The sequence below is a fragment of the Bufo bufo genome, chromosome 11, assembly GCF_905171765.1.
Source record: "Bufo bufo chromosome 11, aBufBuf1.1, whole genome shotgun sequence".
Classification (NCBI taxonomy): domain Eukaryota; kingdom Metazoa; phylum Chordata; class Amphibia; order Anura; family Bufonidae; genus Bufo; species Bufo bufo.
In genome coordinates, this window is record NC_053399.1 from 7,576,576 (window position 1) to 7,601,845 (window position 25,270).

Here is a 25,270-nt window from a genome sequence, read left to right on the forward strand (position 1 = left end):
ACACCCCTGTGCCCCTCACACACCCCTGTGCCCCTCACCCCCGTCACACACCCCTGTGCCCCTCACCCCCGTCACACACCCCTGTGCCCCTCACCCCCGTCACACACCCCTGTGCCCCTCACCCCCGTCACACACCCCTGTGCCCCTCACACACCCCTGTGCCCCTCACCCTCGTCACACACCCCTGTGCCCCTCACCCCATCACACCCCTGTGCCCCTCACCCTATTACACACCCCTGTGCCCCTCACCCTCGTCACACACACCCGTGCCCCTCACCCTCGTTACACACACCCTGTGCCCCTCACAATCATCACCCCCCCCCTGTGCCCTCACCCTCGTCACACACCCTTGTGCCCCTCACCCGCGTCACACACCCTTGTGCCCCTCACCCGCGTCACACACCCCTGTGCCCCTCACCCCTCGTGCCCCTCACCCGCGTCACACACCCTTGTGCCCCTCATCACACACCCCTGTGCCCCTCACCCCCCTTACACACCCCTGTGCCCCTCACCCGCGTCCCACACCCCTGTGCCCCTCATCACACACCCCTGTGCCCCTCACCACCCCTGTGCCCCTCTCCGTCACTTTGTAAACTTCTGCTCCGGCACATCCTGGAGACCTCCGTGTACAGTCCGTGATCACAGCCTCCGTCCCCAGGAGACCCCAGATCCTTCTCCTCGCCCCCCCTCCACCCCCGGGCAGCACTCACTCCGCAGCAGGGGGGACGTCTCCTTCTTCACGTACTTCCCCTGCACCTCGGAATGTTTGGAGACTTCTTTCTTGGTCTTCTTCCTGGATAACATCCCCTCCCCGGGCTGCGCTACTCGGCGCGTCCCCTCATAGTGTCCGCTCTACGGCCGCACTGACAACAGGGAAGCGATGGCAGCGATCATGTGAAGGCCACTTTCTCTAAAAACAGATGATCGCGAGGATCATCAGTATAAAAAAAAAAAAAGGACAACCTCTAAGACCGAAAGTGACCTATTCTTTACAGCGTGGGAGGGGTTAAATGGGGATGATAGGAGTTGTTCAGTAGACTGCCAAGACCCATGGCGATAATTGGAGCCATGTATTCTTTGTCTTACAGGGCTACATTATCCAGAAACGAGAGAAGAAGCCGAGCCTGGACCCGGAGAAACCTTCGGAAGACATTCTCACGTGAGCAAAAAAATGTGCACGGACAGTATCACGGATCGGTGGTCAAAATGCGTAGCGCTTCGCAATTCCCAGCGTGCCCTGAAAAGCCCTACACTAGCATGCTGGGAGTTGTAGTTTTGCAGCTGCTGTAGAGCGGCAGCTTGTGGACCACTGTTTTAGATGTCTACAAACCAAATAACTGAATTTAAAGGGGACATTGATGTCAGATAGGTGCTGGTCCCACCTCCGGGCCAACTCCTCTCTCCAGAATGGGCCCCCCGAAGTTAAGGGAGAGCGGCTGAGCCTGGGTAGCCACACTCCATTCACAACTATGGGGATTCCAAAAATAGGCGAGTCTGTGCCATTCTGGACCGTCTGATCACAGCCCTTGTTACAGGGGCCTCCGCTGCTTTTTCTATGCAGTAGTAGATAATATGGTGGCAGGTGGCGCTATACGGATGCTCGGTGGATATACTACACCTTTAATTACTTGCAATTGCAAAAGAGTTCAGATCCAGGTGCTGGTTTGAACACTGTATGACATTTTTCATGGGACAACCCTTTTATTTTATGTTCATTTAGGTATGAAGAATTTCACCCGTTTCTCTTCAGGCAGCACGAGAAGTGCCCGTATGTGGAGTTTGAGACTTTTGATAAGGTGCGTGCCGGTGTCGTAAGTCGTACCTGAGCCATGCCATATTAGTTGGGCTAAGTGCATCTGAAGCCTGCGTTTAGCACATACATTGGGGAAAACGTCCCAGCGCCTACGTAAAACGCATCCAGAGGGCTCCGCTCACCTGATGGAGGCCATAAGGGTGTCCTTCCAGCCGTCGTCAGGGTGTGATGTGACGGCATACCTTTTTATTTTTTTATTTTAGGAAAGGGCCGCAGGCCGCACTTTCTTGTACAGATGGCAACCACGGGGAAAAATATATATTCACAATTCGACCCTATGGAGAATGAATGCCGCCATATAGGCATAGGTCAGAGCCTTCCAGCTGAGGTATATGTTAGGAAATGATCCTGACACTTACCTGAAACACTCAGACCTAATGTGCACTGCTCCTAGGTAGGTGGCGTTTTGCCGTCTACTATTACTGACTGTGAGGCACCGCACATGATGCCAAGGGTAAAGGTGACCTGGAGAGCGGCACGGCCTAGGTTGGCATCATCCCAGGCAACAGATTACCGCTGGGTGGTCTGGTGGTATCCAGTAGAGGTGGGGGCATTTGACCTCTGCAGTGGACCCCCCGCTCCTTTCTAGTGTACGGCGTTGTTTCTCATCTACCCGCGTCTCATTTATTAATGCTTTCTCCCTGAAGGCTGTTGATGAATTTTACTCCAAGCTGGAAGGTCAGAAGATTGATTTGAAAGCCCTCCATCAGGTACACAGCATTGTCCTGTAGTAATGTTCCTTTAATCCACCCTCCAATAGTCCAGAATTGCCATTTTCTAGATCCACTTCTTGAATTTTTTTTATTTTTTATTTTCCACCAGGAGAAACAAGCCTTGAAGAAACTGGAAAATGTCCGTAAGGATCATGAGCAGAGGCTGGAATCTCTGCACGTGGCTCAGGTACGTGTGTGTCGCCGTGATGGAGCAGTGCACGGAGAGATGGCATGAGATCTCACCCTCCTCTCGTTGACTCGTAGGACATTGACAAAGCCAAAGGAGAGCTCATCGAAACGAACCTGGACATCGTGGATCGCGCGGTGCAAGTCGTGCGTAGCGCCTTGGCCAATCAGATTGACTGGACAGAGATTGGGGTCATTGTGAAGGAGGCGCAGGGTGACCCGGTGGCCCTCGCCATCAAAGAGCTCAAACTGCAGACGAATCATATCACCATGCTGCTGAAGTAAGGGGAAGCGCGTTGCATGACACATACGTGTTATAGACAAGTCCTTCTGTTCTGCTAGCGGAAGGGGAGTGGACATGTTCTTGGATGTCCATTGCTTTAAAGGGGTGTTCCCCTCTGGACCTTTATGGCATATGGAGGGCATGCAGTAAATGTCCAATATGGGACCTGCTGTTATCTATCTATGTAGGGCAAGCAGCACATGTCTATAGCAGTGACTAGAGGAGATGTTGCGCATGCGCAGTGTGCGGTCTGGCCATTACAGGGGCCCATTCTTGAGATAGGACATTTATGGTATGTGCTATCAATCTAAATGCCCAGATGAGGATAGCCCTTTAAAGGCTGGACAGGTGAAGTCCTGATCTCTTCAATGGCTATTGGTCTAGCAACATGATTATGGCCCCCAGCACCCATGGCGGCCGTAAGGGTTAAATGTATCCAATTACTAATAGAGTCCTATTTATTCCTCTCTATGTAGGAACCCGTACACACTGTCCGAAGAAGAGGAGGAAGAAGAGAAGCAGGAAACCGATGAACCAAAAGGAAAGAAGAAAAAGGGCAAAAACAAACAGCAGCTGAAGAAAACCCAGAAGAACAAACCCGCGCTGGTGGATGTGGACCTCAGCCTGTCTGCGTACGCCAACGCCAAAAAGTGAGTCTGGGAGCCCGCCAATGGAAATGCGCTTGGCCCCAGAGGCCGAGGGCACGTGAGCATATTGACTGCCCTTTTTAACTGTGCGCTGGATGGTAGGTCATCCTAAATATTCTCTATTGGCAGGTATTATGACCATAAGCGACATGCGGCCAAGAAAACGCAGAAAACCGTGGAAGCAGCAGAAAAGGCATTCAAGTCGGCAGAGAAGAAAACCAAACAGACCCTGAAGGAGGTGCAGACCGTCAGCTCTATCCAGAAAGCCAGGAAGGTGTACTGGTAAGATGACTGACCAGAGCGTTGGAAAGTGCAACCGCATAGTTCATGTTCTTCAAGGGTCGGGGGCAAAATGCCTGAAATATCAGGACAATTCCATAAATGCCGTCCCCTGGTCCTAATCTACACAGCAGAGAAGGGGAACTGCATTCTGAGCCTTGGGTGGAGCGTTCTGAGGTCACCAGAAAACACAAGGACAACCCTGTGCCCCTCACCCCCGTCACACACCCCTGTGCCCCTCACCCCGTCACACACCCCTGTGCCCCTCACACACCCCTGTGCCCCTCACCCTCGTCACACACCCCTATGCCCCTCACCCCATCACACCCCTGTGCCCCTCACCCCATCACACACCCCTGTGCCCCTCACACACCCCTGTGCCCCTCACCCTCGTCACACACCCCTGTGCCCCTCACCCCATCACACAACCCTGTGCCCGTCACCCTCGTCACACACCCCTGTGACCCTCACCCCATCACACACCCCTGTGCCCCTCACCCCATCACACACCCCTGTGCCCCTCACCCCATCACACACCCCTGTGCCCCTCACCCCATCACACACCCCTGTGCCCCTCACCCTCGTCACACACCCCTGTGCCCCTCACCCTCGTCACACACACCCGTGCCGCCCACCCTCATCACACATACCCGTGCCCCATCACACACCCCTGTGCCCCTCACCCTCGTTACACACCCCCTGTGCCACCATAACACAGCCGTGCCCCTCACAATCATCACACACCCCTGTGCCCCTCACAATCATCACACACCCCTGTGCCCCTCACCCCCCCTGTGCCCCTCACCCGCGTCACACACCCTTGTGCCCCTCATCACACACCCCTGTGCCCCTCACCCCCGTCACACACCCCTGTGCCCCTCACCCCCGTCACACACCCCTGTGCCCCTCACCCCCGTCACACACCCCTGTGCCCCTCACCCCCGTCACACACCCTTGTGCCCCTCATCACACACCGCTGTGCCCCTCACCCGCGTCACACACCCTTGTGCCCCTCATCCGCGTCCCACACCCTTGTGCCCCTCATCCGCGTCCCACACCCTTGTGCCCCTCATCACACACCCCTGTGCCCCTCACACACGCTTGTGCCCCTCATCCCCCACACCGCTTTGCCCCTCATCACACACCCCTGTGCCCCTCACCCGCGTCACACACCGCTGTCCTGACCCCGTCCTGACCCGGGTCAGGACGGGGGCCCACGCCCTGGTCCCGGGTCAGGACGGGGTCAGGACAGCGGTGTGTGACGCGGGTGAGGGGCACAGGGGTGTGTGATGAGGGGCACAGCGGTGTGGGGGGGTGAGGGGCACAAGGGTGTGTGAGGGGCACAGGGGTGTGTGATGAGGGGCACAAGGGTGTGGGACGCGGATGAGGGGCACAAGGGTGTGGGACACGGGTGAGGGGCACAGGGGTGTGTGACGCGGGTGAGGGGCACAGCGGTGTGTGATGAGGGGCACAAGGGTGTGTGACGGGGGTGAGGGGCACAGGGGTGTGTGACGGGGGTGAGGGGCACAGGGGTGTGTGATAGGGGTGAGGGGCACAGGGGTGTGTGACGGGGGTGAGGGGCACAGGGGTGTGTGATGAGGGGCACAAGGGTGTGTGACGCGGGTGAGGGGCACAGGGGGGGTGAGGGGCACAGGGGTGTGTAATGATTGTGAGGGGCACAGGGGTGTGTGATGATTGTGAGGGGCACGGCTGTGTTATGGTGGCACAGGGGGTGTGTAACGAGGGTGAGGGGCACAGGGGTGTGTGATGGGGACACGGGTATGTGTGATGAGGGTGGGGGGCACGGGTGTGTGTGATGAGGGTGAGGGGCACAGGGGTGTGTGACGAGGGTGAGGGGCACAGGGGTGTGTGATGGGGTGAGGGGCACAGGGGTGTGTGATGGGGTGAGGGGCACAGGGGTGTGTGATGGGGTGAGGGGCACAGGGGTGTGTGATGGGGTGAGGGGCACAGGGGTGTGTGACGAAGGTGAGGGGCACAGGGTTGTGTGATGGGGTGAGGGGCACAGGGGTGTGTGACGAGGGTGAGGGGCACAGGGGTGTGTGAGGGGCACAGGGGTGTGTGATGGGGTGAGGGGCACAGGGGTGTGATGGGGTGAGGGGCACAGGGGTGTGTGACGAGGGTGAGGGGCACAGGGGTGTGTGAGGGGCACAGGGGTGTGTGACGGGGGTGAGGGGCACAGGGGTGTGTGACGGGGGTGAGGGGCACAGGGTTGTCCTTGTGTTTTCTGGTGACCTCAGAACGCTCCCATCAAGGCTCAGAATGCAGTTCCCCTTCTCTGCTGTGTAGATTAGGACCAGGGGACGGCATTTATGGAATTGTCCCGATATTTCGGGCATTTTGCCCCCGACCCTTGAAGAACATGAACTTTGCGGTTGCGCGTGGGCCCCCGGCACCCTCGTCACACACCCTTGTGCCCCTCACCCCATCACACCCCTGTGCCCCTCACCCCATCACACACCCCTGTGCCCCTCACACACCCCTGTGCCCCTCACCCTCGTCATACACCCCTGTGCCCCTCACCCCATCACACAACCCTGTGCCCCTCACCCTCGTCACACACCCCTGTGCCCCTCACCCCATCACACACCCCTGTGCCCCTCACCCCATCACACACCCCTGTGCCCCTCACCCCATCACACACCCCTGTGCCCCTCACCCCATCACACACCCCTGTGCCCCTCACCCTCGTCACACACCCCTGTGCCACTCACCCTCATCACACACACCCGTGCCCCCCACCCTCATCACACATACCCGTGCCCCCATCACACACCCCTGTGCCCCTCACCCTCGTTACACACCCCCTGTGCCACCATAACACAGCCGTGCCCCTCACAATCATCACACACCCCTGTGCCCCTCACAATCATCACACACCCCTGTGCCCCTCACCCCCCCTGTGCCCCTCACCCGCGTCACACACCCTTGTGCCCCTCATCACACACCCCTGTGCCCCTCACCCCCGTCACACACCCCTGTGCCCCTCACCCCCATCACACACCCCTGTGCCCCTCACCCCCGTCACACACCCCTGTGCCCCTCACCCCCGTCACACACCCTTGTGCCCCTCATCACACACCGCTGTGCCCCTCACCCGCGTCACACACCCCTGTGCCCCTCACCCGCGTCCCACACCCTTGTGCCCCTCATCCGCGTCCCACACCCTTGTGCCCCTCATCACACACCCCTGTGCCCCTCACACACCCTTGTGCCCCTTACCCCCCACACCGCTGTGCCCCTCATCACACACCCCTGTGCCCCTCACCCGCGTCACACACCGCTGTCCTGACCCCGTCCTGACCCGGGTCAGGACGGGGGCCCACGCCCTGGTCCCGGGTCAGGACGGGGTCAGGACAGCGGTGTGTGACGCGGGTGAGGGGCACAGGGGTGTGTGATGAGGGGCACAGCGGTGTGGGGGGGTGAGGGGCACAAGGGTGTGTGAGGGGCACAGGGGTGTGTGATGAGGGGCACAAGGGTGTGGGACGCGGAGGAGGGGCACAAGGGTGTGGGACGCGGGTGAGGGGCACAGGGGTGTGTGACGCGGGTGAGGGGCACAGCGGTGTGTGATGAGGGGCACAAGGGTGTGTGACGGGGGTGAGGGGCACAGGGGTGTGTGACGGGGGTGAGTAGCACAGGGGTGTGTGACGGGGGTGAGGGGCACAGGGGTGTGTGATGAGGGGCACAAGGGTGTGTGACGCGGGTGAGGGGCACAGGGGGGGTGAGGGGCACAGGGGTGTGTGATGATTGTGAGGGGCACAGGGGTGTGTGATGATTGTGAGGGGCACGGCTGTGTTATGGTGGCACAGGGAGTGTGTAACGAGGGTGAGGGGCACAGGGGTGTGTGATGGGGGCACGGGTATGTGTGATGAGGGTGGGGGGCACGGGTGTGTGTGATGAGGGTGAGGGGCACAGGGGTGTGTGACGAGGGTGAGGGGCACAGGGGTGTGTGACGAGGGTGAGGGGCACAGGGGTGTGTGACGAGGGTGAGGGGCACAGGGGTGTGTGACGGGGGTGAGGGGCACAAGTGTGTGTGATGGGGTGAGGGGCACAGGGGTGTGTGATGGGGTGAGGGGCACAGGGGTGTGTGATGGGGTGAGGGGCACAGGGGTGTGTGACGAGAGTGAGGGGCACAGGGTTGTGTGAGGGGCACAGGGGTTTGTGACGAGGGTGATGGGCCAGGGCGTGGGCCCCCGTTCCTGAGCCGGGGCCAGGGCGTGGGCCCCCGTTCCTGAGCCGGGGCCAGGGCGTGGGCCCCCGTTCCTGAGCCGGGGCCAGGGCCCCCGTTCCTGAGCCGGGGCCAGGGCGTGGGCCCCCGTTCCTGAGCCGGGGCCAGGGCGTGGGCCCCCGTTCCTGAGCCGGGGCCAGGGCGTGGGCCCCCGTTCCTGAGCCGGGGCCAGGGCGTGGGCCCCCGTTCCTGAGCCGGGGCCAGGGCGTGGGCCCCCGTTCCTGAGCCGGGGCCAGGGCGTGGGCCCCCGTTCCTGAGCCGGGGCCAGGGCGTGGGCCCCCGTTCCTGAGCCCCGGCCAGGGCGTGGGCCCCCGTTCCTGAGCCCCGGCCAGGGCGTGGGCCCCCGTTCCTGAGCCCCGGCCAGGGCGTGGGCCCCCGTTCCTGAGCCGGGGCCAGGGCGTGGGCCCCCGTTCCTGAGCCCCGGCCAGGGCGTGGGCCCCCGTTCCTGAGCCCCGGCCAGGGCGTGGGCCCCCGTTCCTGAGCCGGGGCCAGGGCGTGGGCCCCCGTTCCTGAGCCGGGGCCAGGGCGTGGGCCCCCGTTCCTGAGCCGGGGCCAGGGCGTGGGCCCCCGTTCCGGGGCCAGGGCGTGGGCCCCCGTTCCTGAGCCCCGGCCAGGGCGTGGGCCCCCGTTCCTGAGCCCCGGCCAGGGCGTGGGCCCCCGTTCCTGAGCCGGGGCCAGGGCGTGGGCCCCCGTTTCTGAGCCCCGGCCAGGGCGTGGGCCCCCGTTCCTGAGCCCCGGCCAGGGCGTGGGCCCCCGTTCCTGAGCCCCGGCCAGGGCGTGGGCCCCCGTTCCTGAGCCCCGGCCAGGGCGTGGGCCCCCGTTCCTGAGCCGGGGCCAGGGCGTGGGCCCCCGTTCCTGAGCCGGGGCCAGGGCGTGGGCCCCCGTTCCTGAGCCCCGGCCAGGGCGTGGGCCCCCGTTCCTGAGCCCCGGCCAGGGCGTGGGCCCCCGTTCCTGAGCCCCGGCCAGGGCGTGGGCCCCCGTTCCTGAGCCCCGGCCAGGGCGTGGGCCCCCGTTCCTGAGCCCCGGCCAGGGCGTGGGCCCCCGTTCCTGAGCCCCGGCCAGGGCGTGGGCCCCCGTTCCTGAGCCCCGGCCAGGGCGTGTGCCCCCGTTCCTGACCAAGGGCGAGCGCTGCTTATGTGCCTTTTTAGCATTGGAGGTCCATAGGCTCAGTGGTAGCATTAGAGGGCATGAGGCTGGCACATTGGTATGTTCGTACGGGCAGCACTTACACACATTTGTACAATGGAGTCTGTTTTTATTTATTTTCAGGTTTGAGAAATTTCTGTGGTTTATAAGCTCTGAAAATTACCTGGTCATAGCCGGACGAGACCAGCAACAGAACGAAATGATTGTGAAGAAATACCTGCGGCCCGGTCAGCATCTGCCAGTATTGTATATAATGTGTATATATACAGTGCGAGTCCTGCCGAAAACTGATAAAGATGGCCTATTCTGAAGTATGGGGCATCCTGAGGGGCAGCTGCGGTCATGTCCAATCCTGGAGAATATGGTGGGCGGTGTAACGTGCAGCGCTGCAGGTGATGCAACAGGAACAGGTCGGACTTTGCAGCAGTTGGAAAGTGCAACCGCAAAGCTCATGTTCTTCAAGGGTCGGGGGCAAAATGCCCGAAATATCGGGACAATTCCATAAATGCCGTCCCCTGGTCCTAATCTACACAGCAGAGAAGGGGAGCTGCATTCTGAGCCTTGATGGGAGCGTTCTGAGGTCACCAGAAAACACAAGGACAACCCTGTGCCCCTCACCCCCGTCACACACCCCTGTGCCCCTCACACACCCCTGTGCCCCTCACACACCCCTGTGCCCCTCACACACCCCTGTACCCCTCACCCTCGTCACACACCCCTGTGCCCCTCACCCCATCACACACCCCTGTGCCCCTCACACACCCCTGTGCCCCTCACCCTCGTCACACACCCCTGTGCCCCTCACCCCATCACACACCCCTGTGCCCCTCACACACCCCTGTGCCCCTCACCCTCGTCACACACCCCTGTGCCCCTCACCCCATCACACAACCCTGTGCCCCTCACCCTCGTCACACACCCCTGTGCCCCTCACCCCATCACACACCCCTGTGCCCCTCACCCCATCACACACCCCTGTGCCCCTCACCCCATCACACACCCCTGTGCCCCTCACCCTCGTCACACACCCCTGTGCCCCTCACCCTCATCACACACACCCGTGCCCCCCACCCTCATCACACATACCCGTGCCCCCATCACACACCCCTGTGCCCCTCACCCTCGTTACACACCCCCTGTGCCACCATCACACAGCCGTGCCCCTCACAATCATCACACACCCCTGTGCCCCTCACAATCATCACACACCCCTGTGCCCCTCACCCCCCCTGTGCCCCTCACCCGCGTCACACACCCTTGTGCCCCTCATCACACACCCCTGTGCCCCTCACACACCCTGTGCCCCTCACCCGCGTCACACACCCTTGTGCCCCTCATCACACACCCCTGTGCCCCTCACCCGCGTCACACACCGCTGTGCCCCTCATCACACACCCCTGTGCCCCTCACCCGCGTCCCACACCCCTGTGCCCCTCACCCCCCCCTGTGCCCCTCACCCGCGTCACACACCGCTGTGCCCCTCATCCCACACCCCTGTGCCCCTCACCCCCCTGTGCCCCTCACCCGCGTCCCACACCCTTGTGCCCCTCATCACACACCCCTGTGCCCCTCACCCGCGTCACACACCGCTGTGCCCCTCATCACTCACCCCTGTGCCCCTCACCCGCGTCCCACACCCCTGTGCCCCTCACCCCCCCTGTGCCCCTCACCCGCGTCCCACACCCTTGTGCCCCTCATCACACACCCTTGTGCCCCTCATCACACACCCCTGTGCCCCTCATCCCCCCTGTGCCCCTCACCCGCGTCCCGCACCCACGTGCCCCTCATCACACACTGCTGTGCCCCTCACCCCCGTCTCACACCCCTGTGCCCCTCACCACCCCTGTGCCCCTCTCCGTCACTTTGTAAACTTCTGCTCCGGCACATCCTGGAGACCTCCGTGTACAGTCCGTGATCACAGCCTCCGTCCCCAGGAGACCCCAGATCCTTCTCCTCGCCCCCCCTCCACTCACTCCGCAGCAGGGGGGACGTCTCCTTCTTCACGTACTTCCCCTGCACCTCGGAAGGTTTGGAGACTTCTTTCTTGGTCTTCTTCCTGGATAACATCCCCTCCCCGGGCTGCGCTACTCGGCGCGTCCCCTCATAGTGTCCGCTCTACGGCCGCACTGACAACAGGGAAGCGATGGCAGCGATCATGTGAAGGCCACTTTCTCTAAAAACAGATGATCGCGAGGATCATCAGTATAAAAAAAAAAAAAAGGACAACCTCTAAGACCGAAAGTGACCTATTCTTTACAGCGTGGGAGGGGTTAAATGGGGATGATAGGAGTTGTTCAGTAGACTGCCAAGACCCATGGCGATAATTGGAGCCATGTATTCTTTGTCTTACAGGGCTACATTATCCAGAAACGAGAGAAGAAGCCGAGCCTGGACCCGGAGAAACCTTCGGAAGACATTCTCACGTGAGCAAAAAAATGTGCACGGACAGTATCACGGATCGGTGGTCAAAATGCGTAGCGCTTCGCAATTCCCAGCGTGCCCTGAAAAGCCCTACACTAGCATGCTGGGAGTTGTAGTTTTGCAGCTGCTGTAGAGCGGCAGCTTGTGGACCACTGTTTTAGATGTCTACAAACCAAATAACTGAATTTAAAGGGGACATTGATGTCAGATAGGTGCTGGTCCCACCTCCGGGCCAACTCCTCTCTCCAGAATGGGCCCCCCGAAGTTAAGGGAGAGCGGCTGAGCCTGGGTAGCCACACTCCATTCACAACTATGGGGATTCCAAAAATAGGCGAGTCTGTGCCATTCTGGACCGTCTGATCACAGCCCTTGTTACAGGGGCCTCCGCTGCTTTTTCTATGCAGTAGTAGATAATATGGTGGCAGGTGGCGCTATACGGATGCTCGGTGGATATACTACACCTTTAATTACTTGCAATTGCAAAAGAGTTCAGATCCAGGTGCTGGTTTGAACACTGTATGACATTTTTCATGGGACAACCCTTTTATTTTATGTTCATTTAGGTATGAAGAATTTCACCCGTTTCTCTTCAGGCAGCACGAGAAGTGCCCGTATGTGGAGTTTGAGACTTTTGATAAGGTGCGTGCCGGTGTCGTAAGTCGTACCTGAGCCATGCCATATTAGTTGGGCTAAGTGCATCTGAAGCCTGCGTTTAGCACATACATTGGGGAAAACGTCCCAGCGCCTACGTAAAACGCATCCAGAGGGCTCCGCTCACCTGATGGAGGCCATAAGGGTGTCCTTCCAGCCGTCGTCAGGGTGTGATGTGACGGCATACCTTTTTATTTTTTTATTTTAGGAAAGGGCCGCAGGCCGCACTTTCTTGTACAGATGGCAACCACGGGGAAAAATATATATTCACAATTCGACCCTATGGAGAATGAATGCCGCCATATAGGCATAGGTCAGAGCCTTCCAGCTGAGGTATATGTTAGGAAATGATCCTGACACTTACCTGAAACACTCAGACCTAATGTGCACTGCTCCTAGGTAGGTGGCGTTTTGCCGTCTACTATTACTGACTGTGAGGCACCGCACATGATGCCAAGGGTAAAGGTGACCTGGAGAGCGGCACGGCCTAGGTTGGCATCATCCCAGGCAACAGATTACCGCTGGGTGGTCTGGTGGTATCCAGTAGAGGTGGGGGCATTTGACCTCTGCAGTGGACCCCCCGCTCCTTTCTAGTGTACGGCGTTGTTTCTCATCTACCCGCGTCTCATTTATTAATGCTTTCTCCCTGAAGGCTGTTGATGAATTTTACTCCAAGCTGGAAGGTCAGAAGATTGATTTGAAAGCCCTCCATCAGGTACACAGCATTGTCCTGTAGTAATGTTCCTTTAATCCACCCTCCAATAGTCCAGAATTGCCATTTTCTAGATCCACTTCTTGAATTTTTTTTATTTTTTTATTTTCCACCAGGAGAAACAAGCCTTGAAGAAACTGGAAAATGTCCGTAAGGATCATGAGCAGAGGCTGGAATCTCTGCACGTGGCTCAGGTACGTGTGTGTCGCCGTGATGGAGCAGTGCACGGAGAGATGGCATGAGATCTCACCCTCCTCTCGTTGACTCGTAGGACATTGACAAAGCCAAAGGAGAGCTCATCGAAACAAACCTGGACATCGTGGATCGCGCGGTGCAAGTCGTGCGTAGCGCCTTGGCCAATCAGATTGACTGGACAGAGATTGGGGTCATTGTGAAGGAGGCGCAGGGTGACCCGGTGGCCCTCGCCATCAAAGAGCTCAAACTGCAGACGAATCATATCACCATGCTGCTGAAGTAAGGGGAAGCGCGTTGCATGACACATACGTGTTATAGACAAGTCCTTCTGTTCTGCTAGCGGAAGGGGAGCGGACATGTTCTTGGATGTCCATTGCTTTAAAGGGGTGTTCCCCTCTGGACCTTTATGGCATATGGAGGGCATGCAGTAAATGTCCAATATGGGACCTGCTGTTATCTATCTATGTAGGGCAAGCAGCACATGTCTATAGCAGTGACTAGAGGAGATGTTGCGCATGCGCAGTGTGCGGTCTGGCCATTACAGGGGCCCATTCTTGAGATAGGACATTTATGGTATGTGCTATCAATCTAAATGCCCAGATGAGGATAGCCCTTTAAAGGCTGGACAGGTGAAGTCCTGATCTCTTCAATGGCTATTGGTCTAGCAACATGATTATGGCCCCCAGCACCCATGGCGGCCGTAAGGGTTAAATGTATCCAATTACTAATAGAGTCCTATTTATTCCTCTCTATGTAGGAACCCGTACACACTGTCCGAAGAAGAGGAGGAAGAAGAGAAGCAGGAAACCGATGAACCAAAAGGAAAGAAGAAAAAGGGCAAAAACAAACAGCAGCTGAAGAAAACCCAGAAGAACAAACCCGCGCTGGTGGATGTGGACCTCAGCCTGTCTGCGTACGCCAACGCCAAAAAGTGAGTCTGGGAGCCCGCCAATGGAAATGCGCTTGGCCCCAGAGGCCGAGGGCACGTGAGCATATTGACTGCCCTTTTTAACTGTGCGCTGGATGGTAGGTCATCCTAAATATTCTCTATTGGCAGGTATTATGACCATAAGCGACATGCGGCCAAGAAAACGCAGAAAACCGTGGAAGCAGCAGAAAAGGCATTCAAGTCGGCAGAGAAGAAAACCAAACAGACCCTGAAGGAGGTGCAGACCGTCAGCTCTATCCAGAAAGCCAGGAAGGTGTACTGGTAAGATGACTGACCAGAGCGTTGGAAAGTGCAACCGCAAAGTTCATGTTCTTCAAGGGTCGGGGGCAAAATGCCTGAAATATCAGGACAATTCCATAAATGCCGTCCCCTGGTCCTAATCTACACAGCAGAGAAGGGGAACTGCATTCTGAGCCTTGGGTGGAGCGTTCTGAGGTCACCAGAAAACACAAGGACAACCCTGTGCCCCTCACCCCCGTCACACACCCCTGTGCCCCTCACCCCGTCACACACCCCTGTGCCCCTCACACACCCCTGTGCCCCTCACCCTCGTCACACACCCCTGTGCCCCTCACCCCATCACACACCCCTGTGCCCCTCACACACCCCTGTGCCCCTCACCCTCGTCACACACCCCTGTGCCCCTCACCCCATCACACAACCCTGTGCCCGTCACCCTCGTCACACACCCCTGTGACCCTCACCCCATCACACACCCCTGTGCCCCTCACCCCATCACACACCCCTGTGCCCCTCACCCCATCACACACCCCTGTGCCCCTCACCCCATCACACACCCCTGTGCCCCTCACCCCCGTCACACACCCCTGTGCCCCTCACCCTCGTCACACACACCCGTGCCGCCCACCCTCATCACACATACCCGTGCCCCATCACACACCCCTGTGCCCCTCACCCTCGTTACACACCCCCTGTGCCACCATAACACAGCCGTGCCCCTCACAATCATCACACACCCCTGTGCCCCTCACAATCATCACACACCCCTGTGCCCCTCACCCCCCCTGTGCCCCTCACCCGCGTCACACACCCTTGTGCCCCTCATCACACACCCCTGTGCCCCTCACCCCCGTCACACACCCCTGTGCCCCTCACCCCCGTCACACACCCCTGTGCCCCTCACCCCCGTCACACACCCCTGTGCCCCTCACCCCCGTCACACACCCTTGTGCCCCTCATCACACACCGCTGTGCCCCTCACCCGCGTCACACACCCTTGTGCCCCTCATCCGCGTCCCACACCCTTGTGCCCCTCATCCGCGTCCCACACCCTTGTGCCCCTCATCACACACCCCTGTGCCCCTCACACACGCTTGTGCCCCTCACCCCCCACACCGCTGTGCCCCTCATCACACACCCCTGTGCCCCTCACCCGCGTCACACACCGCTGTCCTGACCCCGTCCTGACCCGGGTCAGGACGGGGGCCCACGCCCTGGTCCCGGGTCAGGACGGGGTCAGGACAGCGGTGTGTGACGCGGGTGAGGGGCACAGGGGTGTGTGATGAGGGGCACAGCGGTGTGGGGGGGTGAGGGGCACAAGGGTGTGTGAGGGGCACAGGGGTGTGTGATGAGGGGCACAAGGGTGTGGGACGCGGATGAGGGGCACAAGGGTGTGGGACACGGGTGAGGGGCACAGGGGTGTGTGACGCGGGTGAGGGGCACAGCGGTGTGTGATGAGGGGCACAGGGGTGTGTGACGGGGGTGAGGGGCACAGGGGTGTGTGACGGGGGTGAGGGGCACAGGGGTGTGTGATAGGGGTGAGGGGCACAGGGGTGTGTGACGGGGGTGAGGGGCACAGGGGTGTGTGATGAGGGGCACAAGGGTGTGTGACGCGGGTGAGGGGCACGGGGGGGGTGAGGGGCACAGGGGTGTGTGATGATTGTGAGGGGCACAGGGGTGTGTGATGATTGTGAGGGGCACGGCTGTGTTATGGTGGCACAGGGGGTGTGTAACGAGGGTGAGGGGCACAGGGGTGTGTGATGGGGGCACGGGTATGTGTGATGAGGGTGGGGGGCACGGGTGTGTGTGATGAGGGTGAGGGGCACAGGGGTGTGTGACGAGGGTGAGGGGCACAGGGGTGTGTGATGGGGTGAGGGGCACAGGGGTGTGTGATGGGGTGAGGGGCACAGGGGTGTGTGATGGGGGGAGGGGCACAGGGGTGTGTGATGGGGTGAGGGGCACAGGGGTGTGTGACGAAGGTGAGGGGCACAGGGTTGGGTGATGGGGTGAGGGGCACAGGGGTGTATGACGAGGGTGAGGGGCACAGGGGTGTGTGAGGGGCACAGGGGTGTGTGATGGGGTGAGGGGCACAGGGGTGTGATGGGGTGAGGGGCACAGGGGTGTGTGACGAGGGTGAGGGGCACAGGGGTGTGTGAGGGGCACAGGGGTGTGTGAGGGGGGTGAGGGGCACAGGGGTGTGTGACGAGGGTGAGGGGCACAGGGTTGTCCTTGTGTTTTCTGGTGACCTCAGAACGCTCCCATCAAGGCTCAGAATGCAGCTCCCCTTCTCTGCTGTGTAGATTAGGACCAGGGGACGGCATTTATGGAATTGTCCCGATATTTCGGGCATTTTGCCCCCGACCCTTGAAGAACATGAACTTTGCGGTTGCGCGTGGGCCCCCGGCACCCTCGTCACACACCCTTGTGCCCCTCACCCCATCACACCCCTGTGCCCCTCACCCCATCACACACCCCTGTGCCCCTCACACACCCCTGTGCCCCTCACCCTCGTCATACACCCCTGTGCCCCTCACCCCATCACACAACCCTGTGCCCCTCACCCTCGTCACACACCCCTGTGCCCCTCACCCCATCACACACCCCTGTGCCCCTCACCCCATCACACACCCCTGTGCCCCTCACCCCATCACACACCCCTGTGCCCCTCACACACCCCTGTGCCCCTCACCCTCGTCACACACCCCTGTGCCCCTCACCCCATCACACAACCCTGTGCCCCTCACCCTCGTCACACACCCCTGTGCCCCTCACCCCATCACACACCCCTGTGCCCCTCACCCCATCACACACCCCTGTGCCCCTCACCCCATCACACACCCCTGTGCCCCTCACCCCATCACACACCCCTGTGCCCCTCACCCTCGTCACACACCCCTGTGCCCCTCACCCTCATCACACACACCCGTGCCCCCCACCCTCATCACACATACCCGTGCCCCCATCACACACCCCTGTGCCCCTCACCCTCGTTACACACCCCCTGTGCCACCATAACACAGCCGTGCCCCTCACAATCATCACACACCCCTGTGCCCCTCACAATCATCACACACCCCTGTGCCCCTCACCCCCCCTGTGCCCCTCACCCGCGTCACACACCCCTGTGCCCCTCATCACACACCCCTGTGCCCCTCACCCCCGTCACACACCCCTGTGCCCCTCACCCCCATCACACACCCCTGTGCCCCTCACCCCCGTCACACACCCCTGTGCCCCTCACCCCCGTCACACACCCTTGTGCCCCTCATCACACACCGCTGTGCCCCTCACCCGCGTCACACACCCCTGTGCCCCTCACCCGCGTCCCACACCCTTGTGCCCCTCATCCGCGTCCCACACCCTTGTGCCCCTCATCACACACCCCTGTGCCCCTCACACACCCTTGTGCCCCTTATCCCCCACACCGCTGTGCCCCTCATCACACACCCCTGTGCCCCTCACCCGCGTCACACACCGCTGTCCTGACCCCGTCCTGACCCGGGTCAGGACGGGGGCCCACGCCCTGGTCCCGGGTCAGGACGGGGTCAGGACAGCGGTGTGTGACGCGGGTGAGGGGCACAGGGGTGTGTGATGAGGGGCACAGCGGTGTGGGGGAGTGAGGGGCACAAGGGTGTGTGAGGGGCACAGGGGTGTGTGATGAGGGGCACAAGGGTGTGGGACGCGGATGAGGGGCACAAGGGTGTGGGACGCGGGTGAGGGGCACAGGGGTGTGTGACGCGGGTGAGGGGCACAGCGGTGTGTGATGAGGGGCACAAGGGTGTGTGACGGGGGTGAGGGGCACAGGGGTGTGTGACGGGGGTGAGGGGCACAGGGGTGTGTGACGGGGGTGAGTAGCACAGGGGTGTGTGACGGGGGTGAGGGGCACAGGGGTGTGTGATGAGGGGCACAAGGGTGTGTGACGCGGGTGAGGGGCACAGGGGGGGTGAGGGGCACAGGGGTGTGTGATGATTGTGAGGGGCACAGGGGTGTGTGATGATTGTGAGGGGCACGGCTGTGTTATGGTGGCACAGGGAGTGTGTAACGAGGGTGAGGGGCACAGGGGTGTGTGATGGGGGCACGGGTATGTGTGATGAGGGTGGGGGGCACGGGTGTGTGTGATGAGGGTGGGGGGCACAGGGGTGTGTGACGAGGGTGAGGGGCACAGGGGTGTGTGACGAGGGTGAGGGGCACAGGGGTGTGTGACGAGGGTGAGGGGCACAGGGGTGTGTGACGGGGGTGAGGGGCACAAGTGTGTGTGATGGGGTGAGGGGCACAGGGGTGTGTGACGGGGTGAGGGGCACAGGGGTGTGTGATGGGGTGAGGGGCACAGGGGTGTGTGACGGGGGTGAGGGGCACAGGGTTGTGTGAGGGGCACAGGGGTGTGTGACGAGGGTGATGGGCCAGGGCGTGGGCCCCCGTTCCTGAGCCGGGGCCAGGGCGTGGGCCCCCGTTCCTGAGCCGGGGCCAGGACCCCCGTTCCTGAGCCGGGGCCAGGGCGTGGGCCCCCGTTCCTGAGCCGGGGCCAGGGCGTGGGCCCCCGTTCCTGAGCCGGGGCCAGGGCGTGGGCCCCCGTTCCTGAGCCGGGGCCAGGGCGTGGGCCCCCGTTCCTGAGCCGGGGCCAGGGCGTGGGCCCCCGTTCCTGAGCCGGGGCCAGGGCGTGGGCCCCCGTTCCTGAGCCGGGGCCAGGGCGTGGGCCCCCGTTCCTGAGCCCCGGCCAGGGCGTGGGCCCCCGTTCCTGAGCCGGGGCCAGGGCGTGGGCCCCCCGTTCCTGAGCCCCGGCCAGGGCGTGGGCCCCCGTTCCTGAGCCGGGGCCAGGGCGTGGGCCCCCGTTCCTGAGCCCCGGCCAGGGCGTGGGCCCCCGTTCCTGAGCCGGGGCCAGGGCGTGGGCCCCCGTTCCTGAGCCCCGGCCAGGGCGTGGGCCCCCGTTCCTGAGCCGGGGCCAGGGCGTGGGCCCCCGTTCCTGAGCCGGGGCCAGGGCGTGGGCCCCCGTTCCTGAGCCGGGGCCAGGGCTGGGCCCCCGTTCCTGAGCCGGGGCCAGGGCGTGGGCCCCCGTTCCTGAGCCGGGGCCAGGGCGTGGGCCCCCGTTCCTGAGCCGGGGCCAGGGCGTGGGCCCCCGTTCCTGAGCCGGGGCCAGGGCGTGGGCCCCCGTTTCTGAGCCCCGTCCAGGGCGTGGGCCCCCGTTTCTGAGCCCCGGCCAGGGCGTGGGCCCCCGTTCCTGAGCCCCGGCCAGGGCGTGGGCCCCCGTTCCTGAGCCCCGGCCAGGGCGTGGGCCCCCGTTCCTGAGCCGGGGCCAGGGCGTGGGCCCCCGTTCCTGAGCCGGGGCCAGGGCGTGGGCCCCCGTTCCTGAGCCGGGGCCAGGGCGTGGGCCCCCGTTCCTGAGCCCCGGCCAGGGCATGGGCCCCCGTTCCTGAGCCCCGGCCAGGGCGTGGGCCCCCGTTCCTGAGCCCCGGCCAGGGCGTGGGCCCCCGTTCCTGAGCCCCGGCCAGGGCGTGGGCCCCCGTTCCTGAGCCCCGGCCAGGGCGTGGGCCCCCGTTCCTGAGCCCCGGCCAGGGCGTGTGCCCCCGTTCCTGACCAAGGGCGAGCGCTGCTTATGTGCCTTTTTAGCATTGGAGGTCCATAGGCTCAGTGGTAGCATTAGAGGGCATGAGGCTGGCACATTGGTATGTTCGTACGGGCAGCACTTACACACATTTGTACAATGGAGTCTGTTTTTATTTATTTTCAGGTTTGAGAAATTTCTGTGGTTTATAAGCTCTGAAAATTACCTGGTCATAGCCGGACGAGACCAGCAACAGAACGAAATGATTGTGAAGAAATACCTGCGGCCCGGTCAGCATCTGCCAGTATTGTATATAATGTGTATATATACAGTGCGAGTCCTGCCGAAAACTGATAAAGATGGCCTATTCTGAAGTATGGGGCATCCTGAGGGGCAGCTGCGGTCATGTCCAATCCTGGAGAATATGGTGGGCGGTGTAACGTGCAGCGCTGCAGGTGATGCAACAGGAACAGGTCGGACTTTGCAGCAGTTGGAAAGTGCAACCGCAAAGCTCATGTTCTTCAAGGGTCGGGGGCAAAATGCCCGAAATATCAGGACAATTCCATAAATGCCGTCCCCTGGTCCTAATCTACACAGCAGAGAAGGGGAGCTGCATTCTGAGCCTTGATGGGAGCGTTCTGAGGTCACCAGAAAACACAAGGACAACCCTGTGCCCCTCACCCCCGTCACACACCCCTGTGCCCCTCACACACCCCTGTGCCCCTCACACACCCCTGTGCCCCTCACACACCCCTGTACCCCTCACCCTCGTCACACACCCCTGTGCCCCTCACCCCATCACACACCCCTGTGCCCCTCACACACCCCTGTGCCCCTCACCCTCGTCACACACCCCTGTGCCCCTCACCCCATCACACACCCCTGTGCCCCTCACACACCCCTGTGCCCCTCACCCTCGTCACACACCCCTGTGCCCCTCACCCCATCACACAACCCTGTGCCCCTCACCCTCGTCACACACCCCTGTGCCCCTCACCCCATCACACACCCCTGTGCCCCTCACCCCATCACACCCCCCTGTGCCCCTCACCCCATCACACACCCCTGTGCCCCTCACCCTCGTCACACACCCCTGTGCCCCTCACCCTCATCACACACACCCGTGCCCCCCACCCTCATCACACATACCCGTGCCCCCATCACACACCCCTGTGCCCCTCACCCTCGTTACACACCCCCTGTGCCACCATCACACAGCCGTGCCCCTCACAATCATCACACACCCCTGTGCCCCTCACAATCATCACACACCCCTGTGCCCCTCACCCCCCCTGTGCCCCTCACCCGCGTCACACACCCTTGTGCCCCTCATCACACACCCCTGTGCCCCTCACACACCCTGTGCCCCTCACCCGCGTCACACACCCTTGTGCCCCTCATCACACACCCCTGTGCCCCTCACCCGCGTCACACACCGCTGTGCCCCTCATCACACACCCCTGTGCCCCTCACCCGCGTCCCACACCCCTGTGCCCCTCACCCCCCCCTGTGCCCCTCACCCGCGTCACACACCGCTGTGCCCCTCATCCCACACCCCTGTGCCCCTCACCCCCCCTGTGCCCCTCACCCGCGTCCCACACCCTTGTGCCCCTCATCACACACCCCTGTGCCCCTCACCCGCGTCACACACCGCTGTGCCCCTCATCACTCACCCCTGTGCCCCTCACCCGCGTCCCACACCCCTGTGCCCCTCACCCCCCCTGTGCCCCTCACCCGCGTCCCACACCCTTGTGCCCCTCATCACACACCCTTGTGCCCCTCATCACACACCCCTGTGCCCCTCATCCCCCCTGTGCCCCTCACCCGCGTCCCGCACCCATGTGCCCCTCATCACACACTGCTGTGCCCCTCACCCCCGTCTCACACCCCTGTGCCCCTCACCACCCCTGTGCCCCTCTCCGTCACTTTGTAAACTTCTGCTCCGGCACATCCTGGAGACCTCCGTGTACAGTCCATGATCACAGCCTCCGTCCCCAGGAGACCCCAGATCCTTCTCCTCGCCCCCCCTCCACTCACTCCGCAGCAGGGGGGACGTCTCCTTCTTCACGTACTTCCCCTGCACCTCGGAAGGTTTGGAGACTTCTTTCTTGGTCTTCTTCCTGGATAACATCCCCTCCCCGGGCTGCGCTACTCGGCGCATCCCCTCATAGTGTCCGCTCTACGGCCGCACTGACAACAGGGAAGCGATGGCAGCGATCATGTGAAGGCCACTTTCTCTAAAAACAGATGATCGCGAGGATCATCAGTATAAAAAAAAAAAAAGGACAACCTCTAAGACCGAAAGTGACCTATTCTTTACAGCGTGGGAGGGGTTAAATGGGGATGATAGGAGTTGTTCAGTAGACTGCCAAGACCCATGGCGATAATTGGAGCCATGTATTCTTTGTCTTACAGGGCTACATTATCCAGAAACGAGAGAAGAAGCCGAGCCTGGACCCGGAGAAACCTTCGGAAGACATTCTCACGTGAGCAAAAAAATGTGCACGGACAGTATCACGGATCGGTGGTCAAAATGCGTAGCGCTTCGCAATTCCCAGCGTGCCCTGAAAAGCCCTACACTAGCATGCTGGGAGTTGTAGTTTTGCAGCTGCTGTAGAGCGGCAGCTTGTGGACCACTGTTTTAGATGTCTACAAACCAAATAACTGAATTTAAAGGGGACATTGATGTCAGATAGGTGCTGGTCCCACCTCCGGGCCAACTCCTCTCTCCAGAATGGGCCCCCGAAGTTAAGGGAGAGCGGCTGAGCCTGGGTAGCCACACTCCATTCACAACTATGGGGATTCCAAAAATAGGCGAGTCTGTGCCATTCTGGACCGTCTGATCACAGCCCTTGTTACAGGGGCCTCCGCTGCTTTTTCTATGCAGTAGTAGATAATATGGTGGCAGGTGGCGCTATACGGATGCTCGGTGGATATACTACACCTTTAATTACTTGCAATTGCAAAAGAGTTCAGATCCAGGTGCTGGTTTGAACACTGTATGACATTTTTCATGGGACAACCCTTTTATTTTATGTTCATTTAGGTATGAAGAATTTCACCCGTTTCTCTTCAGGCAGCACGAGAAGTGCTCGTATGTGGAGTTTGAGACTTTTGATAAGGTGCGTGCCGGTGTCGTAAGTCGTACCTGAGCCATGCCATATTAGTTGGGCTAAGTGCATCTGAAGCCTGCGTTTAGCACATACATTGGGGAAAACGTCCCAGCGCCTACGTAAAACGCATCCAGAGGGCTCCGCTCACCTGATGGAGGCCATAAGGGTGTCCTTCCAGCCGTCGTCAGGGTGTGATGTGACGGCATACCTTTTTATTTTTTTATTTTAGGAAAGGGCCGCAGGCCGCACTTTCTTGTACAGATGGCAACCACGGGGAAAAATATATATTCACAATTCGACCCTATGGAGAATGAATGCCGCCATATAGGCATAGGTCAGAGCCTTCCAGCTGAGGTATATGTTAGGAAATGATCCTGACACTTACCTGAAACACTCAGACCTAATGTGCACTGCTCCTAGGTAGGTGGCGTTTTGCCGTCTACTATTACTGACTGTGAGGCACCGCACATGATGCCAAGGGTAAAGGTGACCTGGAGAGCGGCACGGCCTAGGTAGGCATCATCCCAGGCAACAGATTACCGCTGGGTGGTCTGGTGGTATCCAGTAGAGGTGGGGGCATTTGACCTCTGCAGTGGACCCCCCGCTCCTTTCTAGTGTACGGCGTTGTTTCTCATCTACCCGCGTCTCATTTATTAATGCTTTCTCCCTGAAGGCTGTTGATGAATTTTACTCCAAGCTGGAAGGTCAGAAGATTGATTTGAAAGCCCTCCATCAGGTACACAGCATTGTCCTGTAGTAATGTTCCTTTAATCCACCCTCCAATAGTCCAGAATTGCCATTTTCTAGATCCACTTCTTGAATTTTTTTTATTTTTTTATTTTCCACCAGGAGAAACAAGCCTTGAAGAAACTGGAAAATGTCCGTAAGGATCATGAGCAGAGGCTGGAATCTCTGCACGTGGCTCAGGTACGTGTGTGTCGCCGTGATGGAGCAGTGCACGGAGAGATGGCATGAGATCTCACCCTCCTCTCGTTGACTCGTAGGACATTGACAAAGCCAAAGGAGAGCTCATCGAAACGAACCTGGACATCGTGGATCGCGCGGTGCAAGTCGTGCGTAGCGCCTTGGCCAATCAGATTGACTGGACAGAGATTGGGGTCATTGTGAAGGAGGCGCAGGGTGACCCGGTGGCCCTCGCCATCAAAGAGCTCAAACTGCAGACGAATCATATCACCATGCTGCTGAAGTAAGGGGAAGCGCGTTGCATGACACATACGTGTTATAGACAAGTCCTTCTGTTCTGCTAGCGGAAGGGGAGCGGACATGTTCTTGGATGTCCATTGCTTTAAAGGGGTGTTCCCCTCTGGACCTTTATGGCATATGGAGGGCATGCAGTAAATGTCCAATATGGGACCTGCTGTTATCTATCTATGTAGGGCAAGCAGCACATGTCTATAGCAGTGACTAGAGGAGATGTTGCGCATGCGCAGTGTGCGGTCTGGCCATTACAGGGGCCCATTCTTGAGATAGGACATTTATGGTATGTGCTATCAATCTAAATGCCCAGATGAGGATAGCCCTTTAAAGGCTGGACAGGTGAAGTCCTGATCTCTTCAATGGCTATTGGTCTAGCAACATGATTATGGCCCCCAGCACCCATGGCGGCCGTAAGGGTTAAATGTATCCAATTACTAATAGAGTCCTATTTATTCCTCTCTATGTAGGAACCCGTACACACTGTCCGAAGAAGAGGAGGAAGAAGAGAAGCAGGAAACCGATGAACCAAAAGGAAAGAAGAAAAAGGGCAAAAACAAACAGCAGCTGAAGAAAACCCAGAAGAACAAACCCGCGCTGGTGGATGTGGACCTCAGCCTGTCTGCGTACGCCAACGCCAAAAAGTGAGTCTGGGAGCCCGCCAATGGAAATGCGCTTGGCCCCAGAGGCCGAGGGCACGTGAGCATATTGACTGCCCTTTTTAACTGTGCGCTGGATGGTAGGTCATCCTAAATATTCTCTATTGGCAGGTATTATGACCATAAGCGACATGCGGCCAAGAAAACGCAGAAAACCGTGGAAGCAGCAGAAAAGGCATTCAAGTCGGCAGAGAAGAAAACCAAACAGACCCTGAAGGAGGTGCAGACCGTCAGCTCTATCCAGAAAGCCAGGAAGGTGTACT

The 25,270-nt window shown here is 60.2% G+C and overlaps 2 protein-coding genes across 3 annotated transcripts in view; both read left to right on the plus strand.

The window, feature by feature from the left end:
- The window catches only part of LOC120981887 (nuclear export mediator factor NEMF-like), a 49,061-nt gene extending 39,423 nt beyond the window's left edge, over window positions 1-9,638 (plus strand). For both annotated transcript variants that reach the window (XM_040411667.1, XM_040411669.1), the window contains exons 10-17: window positions 1,089-1,159; window positions 1,721-1,796; window positions 2,461-2,523; window positions 2,636-2,713; window positions 2,791-2,993; window positions 3,472-3,645; window positions 3,772-3,924; window positions 9,437-9,638. In XM_040411667.1, the coding sequence (XP_040267601.1) occupies window positions 1,089-1,159; window positions 1,721-1,796; window positions 2,461-2,523; window positions 2,636-2,713; window positions 2,791-2,993; window positions 3,472-3,645; window positions 3,772-3,924; window positions 9,437-9,623 (1,005 nt within the window). In that variant the 3' untranslated portion in view covers window positions 9,624-9,638. The remainder of the gene's footprint in view (window positions 1-1,088; window positions 1,160-1,720; window positions 1,797-2,460; window positions 2,524-2,635; window positions 2,714-2,790; window positions 2,994-3,471; window positions 3,646-3,771; window positions 3,925-9,436) is intronic.
- The window catches only part of POLE2 (DNA polymerase epsilon 2, accessory subunit), a 220,437-nt gene that overhangs the window by 52,522 nt on the left and 142,645 nt on the right, over window positions 1-25,270 (plus strand). The window lies entirely within an intron of this gene.